General features: G+C 51.3%; 1 protein-coding gene across 1 annotated transcript; it reads right to left on the bottom strand.

Annotated features, from left to right (window-relative positions):
- Nucleotides 1–1,092: 1,092 nt before the first annotated feature.
- PSMG4 (proteasome assembly chaperone 4) lies at nt 1,093–9,586 on the bottom strand. The gene is made up of 3 exons (XM_079776424.1): nt 9,303–9,586; nt 4,395–4,470; nt 1,093–1,280 (listed from the first exon to the last, which is right to left on the bottom strand). The coding sequence occupies exons 1-3, from the start codon at nt 9,474–9,476 to the stop codon at nt 1,159–1,161; spliced, it is 372 nt and encodes a 123-aa protein (XP_079632550.1). The 5' UTR covers nt 9,477–9,586; the 3' UTR covers nt 1,093–1,158.
- Nucleotides 9,587–11,162: the final 1,576 nt, after the last annotated feature.

The raw sequence follows: 11,162 nt of genomic DNA, 5'->3' as shown, positions 1-11,162 counted from the left end.
CCAAAGGGGTAGCCCACTAAGCTCCTTCTTCCTAAGGATTGTAAAGGCTGCAGTTCGTTTCTTGTTGCTGCCTTCCAATTGGTCACTATATCAGCTTCAAAGCTCAAAACCCACGTGGTGTCACCCTCTTTTTCTCCCCCTTCAGTGGTAGAATTCTCTAACTCCTGTGAAAATCTGTTCTCTTTCTCCCATTTGTCAGCATTTCTCTGTCCTCTGTGAAAGTTTGTTTCCTCTTTCTCCCAATACCGTGTAGCTTTTCCCTATCTTCTGTGAATGGATGTCTTCCCCTTATTCTGTGGCACGTTTATTTTCTGTGAATATATGCCTTTTGGCAGCTCCAAGCCCACAACCAACTATGTCTTTCTCCCACATGGACCCCCTAATTCCTAAACTCCCTAAACTTGCCTATTTTACCCCTAAAAACTCCTTTCAGTACTAAAAAGATTAGAATCTACTTCAAGTGGTAGGCAGAAAAAGCTAAGGATTAAAGATGACCAAAACAGGTACTTGGAACTTGGGGGGAAAAAGAGAGAGAAGAAGACAATGGTAACAGGAGGGCAAGCATTTGGATCCACATGTAGATAAAGCCACAACTGACATCTTCATTGCCACTGCACTTACAGTTTGCAAAGTATTTCTGTGCAGTTAATGCTGACACTATCCCAGCGGAGTGGGGATCATCCCCATTTTGTAGGTGAAGAAACGGGGCCCAGAGAAGGGAGAGCCTTCACCAAGACCACAAGTCTAGTGAGCCGTGAGGAGCGGGGCTCCGACCCAGGCCCGAGCGTGAGCACGGCAGAGAGACGTGCCAGCGAAGCTTATCATCTCCCATTTTAACTGGGAACGGACACAAGAGTCACAACTAATTTAACCCTTCAGTCTTTTTAGCCCCCTTCCCAACAAAATCCCATCTGAACCCCTTTTCTCCATCACTGAGCAGTCACAAGGCAACTATTGCCCATTTTGCTTTTCTTCTTCCCAAGCTTGATCAATGACAGCCTTTTGGCCCACAGTCTGGTGAGGGAGAAGGAGAATTAATAAGATTAACCCTTTAAAGACAAAATGTAAACACATTAACCTGGTGACAAACAGTGGAATTCAACTCATTTATTTAAATGTATATTGTACATAAGTAAGAAATCCTCACTTCCGCCTCAGCTAGAACTTTTCCGGAAAAGCCTCCATTTCTTCCTTGATCCTGTTTTCTACAAGTAATGCGAAGTTATTGTCTGTATTTTGTAGGTTATAGCTGACAAACACCTGCTTGTTGGTCTTCCTGGCTAAAAAGAGAAAACACATTGACACAGCCATGACTGAAATATCTAGAGACTCTGTGCCTCGGGGGAGACCTTACAGCTGAGAAATAAGGGGGAAAAGACAATGGGCTTTCAGGGAGAGAAGAAAGTTCTGATTTCTATGACCGCAGAGGCAGCTGCTGCAAATGCAGACTGAAGTCTTTGGGACCGTTCTAAGTGTCTAGAACAGTGGTTCTTAACGTGTGGTCCCCACAGCAGCAGCATCCCCTGGGAACTCATCAGAGACACACATGCTCAGGCCCCACTCCCAGGCCAACGGGATCAGAAAGGCTGGGCTTGCGGCCAACACTGATGTCCACGAGACCTCTAGGGATCCGAATACTAACGTTTAAGAACCACTGTTTGCTTCACTTTTCAAAAAACACCAATAATCCTACATTTCTCCATTTCTGTGTGTACCCATGCAGATACACACACACATGCATATTTATATGTGTGTGCAAATACACATACACATACAAATATCTAATTTTCAATTTGACGTTGGCTATGTTTTAGCCCCTTTCTGCAGAACCAATAATAATTAAGTGCAGCTCCAACTGCAGAAATCAATATGAAAGACGAGACAAACATCCTGAGGACAGTCGGGCAGCAAGTCTAAATCAGCTAAATACTGTGACTGCACCAGAGCTGGGGCCTCCTCCCTCAGCCTCACACCACACACAGGGCAGGTGCGAACTCCTCCTCCCCACAGAGGCACGCACCCACCCTCCCATCCCAAGGGCTTCAGATGACCACGCCAACCCAGCATCAAAGGCAAAAAGGTGGTCAGGAGAGGTGAGACTGGGATACCGGCCCAGCCTGCCCTCAGTCAGGGGGCAGGAATTCCCTGTCCACCAGAAGGGCTGCTCTGATTCCAATCTCCCTACTTGCTAAGACAGGGTCTTACAGGGAGTAAGACTGTGCACGCCGCACCGTCTGCCCAGCAGACCCAGCCAGCGCTGCCTCCAGAGCCACACAGGTAAGGGGGTTCTCATCCATCCCGCAGCCTCCAATGCTTCCAGGGTTGCCCTGAACTCTCTATCATCTCTTTTCTGACTTCTTCTCATCTTCCACAGAAGACACTGTTTAGACCCTGCTCTCTTCTCATTGCCCCTTCTAGACAAAGCCCCCAGCACTTGCACAAACTAAAAAAAAGAGAAAAAAAAAGAACCCGCCCTGGCCGGTGTTGTTCAGCGATGAGAGTGTCAGCTAGGACACCTAAGGGTCACGGGTTCAATTCCCAGTCAATGGCACAAACCTGGGTTGCAAGTTCGATCCCCGGCCCCAGTTGGGGGCACCTGTGAGAGGCAACCAATCGAAGTGTCTCTCTCACATCAAAATCTTCCTCTCTCCCCCCACTCCCTTTCACTCTCTCTAAAAAAGAAAAAATCCTCAGATGAAGATTAATAAAACAAAAAAATCAAAAGAACCCTAGTTTTTTGCATACAAACTACTATTAGCCCTCCATCTCAAGGACACATCTTCCTTTTTGGAACAAAAAACTTATGGCGCACCAAATGCACGCCTGCTACCCTGCACTACCAGTCTGTCATTCACACGGTGGTGACCCACCGGTTTTCTGGCCCAGAACTATGAACACCTTCATCTTCACTGTCTCAGGCAGGCACACAGAGGTGTGTGACATGAATGTTACCTCTTTTTTTTTTTTTTTAATATATTTTATTGATTTTTTACAGAGAGGAAGGGAGAGGGATAGAGAGTCAGAAACATTGATGAGAGAGAAACATCGATCAGCTGCCTCCTGCACACCTCCTACTGGGGATGTGCCCGCAACCAAGGTACATGCCCTTGACTGGAGTCGAACCCGGGACCCTTCAGTCTGCAGGCCAACGCTCTATCCATTGAGCCAAACCGGTCAGGGCTGAATGTTACCTCTTAAACGCTGGCAATACACAGTGAAACACGTGGAACAATCATGTCTTCAACCTACTTTCACATGGTTCAGAAAAAACAATGACGTGAACATAGGAACAGTAACAACTGGGAATCTGTGTGCGGGCTAAGGAGGAATGCTGGAGCTAAGCAGGAATGCTCTGTATCTTTTCTTGCAACTTTTCTATAAATTTAAAATCACTTCCTAATACGAAGTCACCAAACAACTTACTAGTCAGGTTTCTCTCATTTCAGGCTAAAGAAAAGGTAGTGATGTTCCCAAAATGCTGCTGCAGCTGCCCTCGTGGCCTTGCCCTGTCCATGCACAGAACTGCTGGCGAGTCTAGAACGGCCTCTCCTCAGCCTGCCATGGCACCTGTGCCACCGGAACTGTGTGGGTGTTCTGTTTACGAGGGCGCCTTCCAGACCGACTTGTTTCCACTTTTCAGGGATTAAGTGGATAGAACTGTCACCACTAAAACACAGGGCTGGGCCCTATCGCTGCACCCGCCCAGCCCCAGTACACGGCGCTATATCTGAGCCGGCGGGGAACACTGTGGCCATGAAGACTGAGGCCATAGAGGCGGCCCTCCTGTTCAAGGCCCCGGCACCTGTGACGACCAGGTGACCACACACACTGGCCGAGGCAGCTCACATGCTGTCCTCGCCCGGACTGCCTGGGTGTTTGTAGGAAGTGTGTCCGGGGTGCAGGAGACGGGGAACCTTCAACTTCATGCTCTTGCTTCACCACCCGCCCTTCACTACACAGGCCAGGCCAGTCTCCCTCTGAACGCTGACGGCATCCGGGAGTGCAGGACAGTCCCTCCTGCACAGGCTGGCTTCCTGCGCCACTGGATCCCGAGCCCAGGAGGCTCCTGCAGCACCGCCCACAGGCACAGTGGCGCCCTCACACTGGCCCCACCAGAAGTACTGTGCTTACAGAAGGACCCAAGTCACCGTCCCTCATAAGCTGGGGCAGTAGCCAGGGCATGACAGGGGAGCCCCTCGGCACAGGCTGATTTGAGACAGTGGTGGGACCACGTGATAGGGACGTGCCTCCTAAACCAAGGTCTAGGCTTACTCTGCCGTGATGAGCTGATTTCTCTCCTGACATAAAGATTCACTTCTAAAGGGACTCGCCTCACGATTCCATCACACAGCGAGGCCCCATCTGGCCACTCCTGCAGCCGCCGGGGTACGTACCTAAGCGCTGGGCGAGGCCGGTGGAGGTCGTGTCTGAAGTGTCTCCGAGGAGGGAGGTGGACACAGGGATGGAGTCCTGAAGGGAAAACAGAGTGCAATGCGGCTTCTCCCTCAGCTGACCTTGTGCCGCTGCCGGCTCTTCACACGGGCAGCGGTGGAGGGCCTGGGAGGTCAGACACATCGGCCAAGGGAAGGCCTGGCGTCGGTGCCAGCAGCCAGGCGGGCTGGCCCTCTACGCTCTGAGCTCACACCGCGGGAGATGGGAGCAGCCACTTGACGCCGGCATCACGTGCTGTCACTAGTTCTAGGAGCTGTTTCACACTAAGGGCAGGGTTTAGTGCTGGAAATTCCAGAGCATGCTGACGGGCAACATCACAACCAAGATGGAAGCAAACGAGGTCACTAAGGCCAGAGCTCAAAGGAAGCTACCGGAGTCTGGGTGCCAGGCGCCCGCGGGCCCCTCACCCCGGCAGCCCGCAGCAGCGGAGGCAGGACACCCACCTCCTCACCTGACGGAGAACCACAGCTCCACTCCCCAAAGGCTGTTTGGCCTCTTCCAGTGCACAAAGGCCGCGTGACTCTGCAGAAGGGCGCCAGCCATCAGTGTCCAAATAATGAAAATAAAAACTTCTGGATATACTTGGTCAATTCTCATTTCAGATAAGAAGCAATAAAACTAAAGATAAGTAAGTGTGGCTCCTTTGAAATCTAGAGGTAATCTTACTTCCAACTACAAAATGGAAGTAATTCCCCTTCCCGTTAAAAAGGCCTTGCTGAAAATGAAAAAACCCGCTAACTTATAATACGGCCAAAATTCCTTTGACTGTGAGCAGCGCACAGACCAGAGACTGCTCCTTATCTCCTAAGGGTTCAAGTTACTTCAGTACGAGACAGAATCTGTTTAGGTCTACAAAAGATGAAAAGAATAAAAACATTCACTTCATGATTTTTCCTTGAGAAAGATACAAAAATGTGATCTTAATGAATTTGCTGTTTACAGATTTCAAGTTCAACCTTTTAACTGTTAATAGTATTTGCAGTTAAACCTCCTGAAAACAGAAAATCTACCTTAACAGGGTGACCTTTTCTGATCAAAAACAAAACTAAAAACGCACAGTTACCCTTTCCTCTACTTCATTATTTCTGAAATCACACTGTGTGAAGCTGGTCTTCCAGGTAGACACATCCTACACGGCTTTACTGTGGCCGGAGGACCACCTTCCCCTCACCCAGGCGCATCCTAGTTCTCTGAGCACCAAGGGTCCCCCCCCCCCCCCCCCCCCCACATCTTCCCTGGTCCCAAGCCGCTTCCCTCCTGCCGCTGGGGCCCTGCAGCTTCTCTTGGCATCACACAGACCTGCTCGCCGCAAGGCAGGCCAGCTGGATGAGTAAAAGTTGTATGGTTTTGTTCTACATAGTCTAGTCTTACATGTGGGGATTTGGGGGAAAGGGAAGAGGGAGAGACCTCACAGACCCTTTGGAGCCATCCCCTGCTCACGGGCCAGTGAATGTTTTCTAAGAAGGGCCAGATGGTAGGTAGACGGTTTAGTTTTTATAGACAACTCTGCCATCAGAGTGCAAAAGCCATCAGACCCTATTAAGGATGGGCCTAGCTGGGTTCCAATAAAACCCTATCACAAAAGGAGCCGCGAGCCAGCCCGCAGGCTGCGGGGTGTGAGCCGGTCCACTGGAACCTTTGTTTCCCTGCCCTGAGCTATGGCCTACCCCTCTTCTCCCCAGCGGGCCCAGTCCTCTGCCCCTGGAGGACAATGCGTAGGCACACTGTGGCCCGTCGGTGGGAGTGGTTCCTTTTCCTTTTCCCCAATCCTGATGTAAGGTGACTTTCCAGTTGAGAAAATACACCCTACTAAGAGCTATGACTAGCAAGAGGTGAGACTATCATGGCCACCCACAGCAGGAGCCTTGAAACCGATCCGAGGAATCGATGCCTGGTCTCACCCCATGGGCCCACAGCCTTAGGGTTAGGAAAGAAGGTGAAGTGGCTCCAGGGCACCATGACCTCCAAACACACAGCACAGCCGATAACCCCCTGCCCCTCTAGGCTCTCTTCCTCCCCTCCAATGAAGGAAGACCTGGAATTGCCACCTGCCCAAAGACCCACTGGCTGGTACCCACTGGAAATGAAACACACACACACACACACACACACACACCAGAACAAGAACAGTGAGCAGGGAAAAGGCCGATGAGAAGGGCAGCCGGAGGGAAGAGGGACACTGTGTGAGGCCCAGCCAGAGGCTGTCTCCTTCCCAAAGCTCTGCCCAGCTCCTGCCTGATGGCTCACTCCTCTCATTTCCCACCATCCCTGGGGCCCCTCAGAGATTCCCATTCTTATTGCCTGGCTGGCTGGGGTTACTGTCAGTCCCCCCTAGCGAAAGGGGAATTCCCTGAGGGTTCCTCACTCATTCAACTAGAATTTAACAGAGCAGCCTGTCATAAAACAGACAAACCCCAATACCCACAATACTGCAGAGGGAGCAAAAGCTGGGGGCATGCCAGTGTGCCAGAGCAGCCAAGGGGCCAGGGAGTGGGCAGGGAGGAGGCCGAGCAGGGGAGCTCTCCCAGGTAACAGGGCCTGGCGGGTCACTGTAAAGTCTCTGGACTGTGCTCTGAGTTTCTCTCTAGAAAGGTCTAGAGGAAAGGAATGACAATATCTAACTGCAGGCACTGTTGTGGGTTGAACTGTGTCCTCCAAAAAGTTATGTCCATGTCCTAACCCCTTGTACCTGTGAATGGGACTTAACTTGGAAATAAGGTCTTTGCAGGAATAATCTATACTAATAGAGGAATACGCAAATTGTCCGGGACGCCGACCGTCACAGTAACGACCAAACAGCAGGCTGCATGGGGCGAAAGGCCTGCAGGGGGGTTAGTGAGGGATGACCAAACGACTAAACAGCAGGCTGCATGGGGTGACCAAGCTGGGGTGGGGGGGGGGGGGCAGTTAGGGGCGATCAGGCAGGCAGGTGAGCAGTTAGGAGCCAGCGGTCCTGGATTGTGAGAGGGATGTCTGAGGGGGTCCCAGATTGGAGAGGGTGCAGGCTGGGCTGAGGGGGAACTCCCCTCCTCCCCCCCCCATGCACGAATTTTGTGCACTGGGCCTCTAGTTAAAATATAAGTTAAGATGAGGTCACACTGGAGTAGGGTGGACCCTTAATTTATTATGACTGATGCCCTTATAAGAAAAGAAGACACAGACAGAGACACTCAGAGAAGAAGGCCACAAAACACTGGAAGCAGAGACTGAAGTGATGAAGCCGCAGCTGAGGAGCACCAAGGGCTGCCGGCACACCAGAAGGTGGCATGGTTCCTCCCTTGGAACCTCCACAAGGAACCAGCCTGACAACACCTTGAATGCAGACTTCTGGCCTCCAGAACTGAGAGAACAAATCTCTGTTGTTATAAGCCACCTAATTTGTTACAGCAGCTCTAAGAAACTAATACAGAAAGAAGGAGGGGGGGGGGGTAAATCAGCCAAAGAGGACAGATGCTGCAAGCCTGGGGGGGGGGGGGGCGGGGGAGAGGCAGACGTTAAGGAGATGAGAGGTGATTGGATTCCTTATGTTTTTTTGTGGGGTTTTTTAGGTGTAGTTGACACACAGTATTATCTTGGTTTCAGATGTACAACATAGTGATTTTACATTTGTATACCTTACCATATGATCACCACAATAAGCCTCATCACACACCCATGACTTACGTTATTTAATTTTTAAAAATATTTTTCTTTATTTCAGAGAGGAAGGGACAGGGAAAGAGACAGAAACATTCATGAGAGAGAATCATTGATTGGCTGCCTCCTGCATGCCCCACACTGGGGATTGAGCCGGCAACCCAGGCATGTGCCCTGACCGGGAATTGAACTGTGATCTCCTGGTTCACAGGTCAATGCTCAACCACTGGGCCATACCGTCTGGGCATGATTTATTTGTTTTATAACCTCTTTTTCACCTTCACCTTTTTTCACCCATGCCCCACTCCATTCCCTCTGGAACCATCAGTTTATTCTCTGTATGTGCAAGTCTGTTTCTGTTTTGCTCTGTTTGTTCATTTTTTTGTTTGTTTTTAGATTCCACATAAGTGAAATCTTACTGTATTTGTCTTTCTCTCTCTGACTTAGCATTGACGCGTGTATGTTTTGACTGACAGCAGTGCTCACAGATTCACTGCCATAGGTGTGGAGTGCGGGCGAGGTTTCAAGGATAAGTCCTAGGGTCCTGTGGAGTCACCACAACAGGGGTGCCTGGCTGAGAGGAGCAGGTTCAGGGAACAGGACAAGAGCTTGGTCCTGAATATGCCTGTTATGCCTTCGCATTAGCCTTCCCAGTAAAGACACAGGAGTCTGAAGTTCAGGCAAGAGGTCTGTACTAGGAACACATAAATGTCGGTGCGGTCAGTACAAAGAGGGCATGAGAACTAAGATGCCACCCCCCAGGGCGCGATGTGACGGGGAGCAGAGGACTCACGAAGGAGCCCTCGGACACTCCACCTACTGAAGCGAAAGAGAGGCGGGGCCCGCGGGGTGGCGGGAGTGCCGAGGAGGGACCCGCCGGAGGTCCCACGTGCTGGCCTGACCGCACACGGCACCCCGCCGGGTGGTGCTGGTGCGGACCGACCCCCGTCCCCCGACATCACAGAAGAGCTCTGGAGAGCCCCCACGGCCCCACGAGCTCGGGAGACCAGAGGGTCGCGCCCGCCGGCCTGGAGGAACCGAACCCGCGGTCTCCTCGGCGGGAACCGGGCGCGCGCCCCGAGGCCCCCACGGGCGCCAGCCCCCTCGCCGTCCCACCGGCCCAGGGCCCGCTCCCGCCGCCCAGGGCCCGCCCCCGCCGTCTCCCCTGCACCCCTCTTCCCGCTTCCCCGTCGCCCCCGCCCTCCCGCACTCACGTAGCGGCTGCACATGGCCACGGCCAGGTTGCGCAGGTGCGGCGTGGCCCCCACCCACAGGAAGAGCGAGTCCGTCAGCCGCATGACGTGGAAGTGCACCAGCTGCTCCCACAGCCTCGCGCTGAAGTTGTGCAGGGAGACGTCCCCGCCCGCGGCGGCCCGCGGACCCTCCATGCCGCCAGCCGCTCCGGCCCGGCCCGCCGGCCCGAGACCCTTCCCGGCCGCTGGGGCCGGTCCCGCCAGACCCGAGCAGGCGAGCGCCGAGCGGCCGAGCGCGCCTTCGCTTTCGGGACCGGGAAGTGGGCGGGGCCTGGGGCGGGGTCGGAGGGGCGGGTTCCGGGAGGGCGGGCCCGGCAGCTCCCCGGGCCTGGCGGACCGAGCGGTGGCTGCGCTGCCCAGCAGGCCTCACCCCGCGCTCCCGTCCATCGCTGGACGCGGGGAAAACCCGCTCTCGTCATTCACAGGGGCAGGGCCGGCCCCGAGCGCCCGCCTGAACTTGCCACTCCCGTGCTGAGCCAGGCGCAGCGTCTTCCCAGGTCGTGACAGGCCCAACAAAGCCAGCCCTCTTTTACTTAAGTAGTTCCTTAGGCACTCTGAGAGCACCCACCTCCCATCACATCATCTGGGTTTGGATTACCAAAACCCACCCCCTGCTAGGAGCCCTGTAATTCCAGGGAAGCCTTGAATGTATCTACCCTTTAGAATGGCACCGATGTTGGGAGAAAGCCTACAAAAAGTTGTTGGGAGGGTGGACAGACAGTTTCAGACTCAGACCCTCCTAAGCTGTAATTGTGTATAAGCGTGGGCCTTGGGCTAACCTTTGAACCTCTCTGAGACTCAGATTCCTCATCTACAACATGGACATAAGAAGAGCTACCTCTCAGAGAAGTGGGAAGGGTTATGAGCAAGTACATGGAAAGTACAGTGGATGGTGGCCATCATCATCCCAGCTGAGGGACCCTTTAATTTTAGTAAATTTGAGACAATACAGAGTTGAAATAAGGAAGCCTTCAGTGTGTTAAGAAGGAATGTTTGAAAAAAGAAAGTAAGAGAGAAAGACAAAGAATATTTTGGAAAAAGCAAACAGGGCCCATTTTGTCAGATTCTGTTACAACTGAGTGTTGGGTTTTAAGCCAGAACTATCGCAGTTCTTTAAAAAGTTCTGCTTTTAAAATCTCTAATAAGTCTAAGTTGATTAAATTAAAAATTTTAAGGGTAAGTATTTTTATAAGTTTGTTCTATTTGCTAATTATCAATGATTCAATAATATAATTAACTAGAGGCCCAGTATATGAAATTCATGCATGGGTAGGGTCCCTAGGCCTGGCTGGCAATCAGGGATGATCAGGTTCCCTGCCTCCCAGCCTCCCTGCCTCCCAGTCTAATGGTCAAACTCCCAAGGAGATAATTTACATATTAGCCTTTTATTATATAGGATTTTCATGTCACTTTTTAAACAGTTTTGTTAAGGTATAATTGACATACAATACCTACACATTTAAAGTATACAAATCCAAGTTTTGACACATATATAACCCATAAAACCATGGCTATAATCAAAGTAGTGAATGTGTCCACCACCCCCAAAGGTTTCCTTAAGCCCCTTAGTAATCTTCCTGCCTCTCCCCCAACCGCTGATCTGTATTTTGTCATTACAAATTTGTTTACACTGCCTAGAGTTTTATATAAATGGAATAATACAGTATTTACCATTTTTGTCTGCTTTTTCACTCACCATAATTATTTTGATATTTATCTAGGTTGTTGGGTGTATAAATAGTTAATCCCCTTTATGGCCTAGCAGTATTCTATTGTGTGGCTGGCTATATTTATTTGTCCATTCACATGTTGATGTTCACT

This window comes from Cnephaeus nilssonii (assembly GCF_951640355.1).
Source record: "Cnephaeus nilssonii genome assembly, chromosome: 7".
NCBI lineage: Eukaryota > Metazoa > Chordata > Mammalia > Chiroptera > Vespertilionidae > Cnephaeus > Cnephaeus nilssonii.
This window is presented reverse-complemented; position numbering and strand designations above follow the sequence as displayed.

Bases quoted from the DNA above. Each gene is read 5' to 3' on its own strand.
- PSMG4 (XM_079776424.1), bottom strand. From the start codon at position 9,476: ATGGAGGGTCCGCGGGCCGCCGCGGGCGGGGACGTCTCCCTGCACAAC. The intron at 4,471-9,302 runs GTGAGTGCGGGA...TTTTCCCTTCAG, and splicing joins TGGCCATGTGCAGCCGCTAC to GACTCCATCCCTGTGTCCAC. The intron at 1,281-4,394 runs GTACGTACCCCG...TTCTCTTTTTAG, and splicing joins CGGCCTCGCCCAGCGCTTAG to CCAGGAAGACCAACAAGCAG.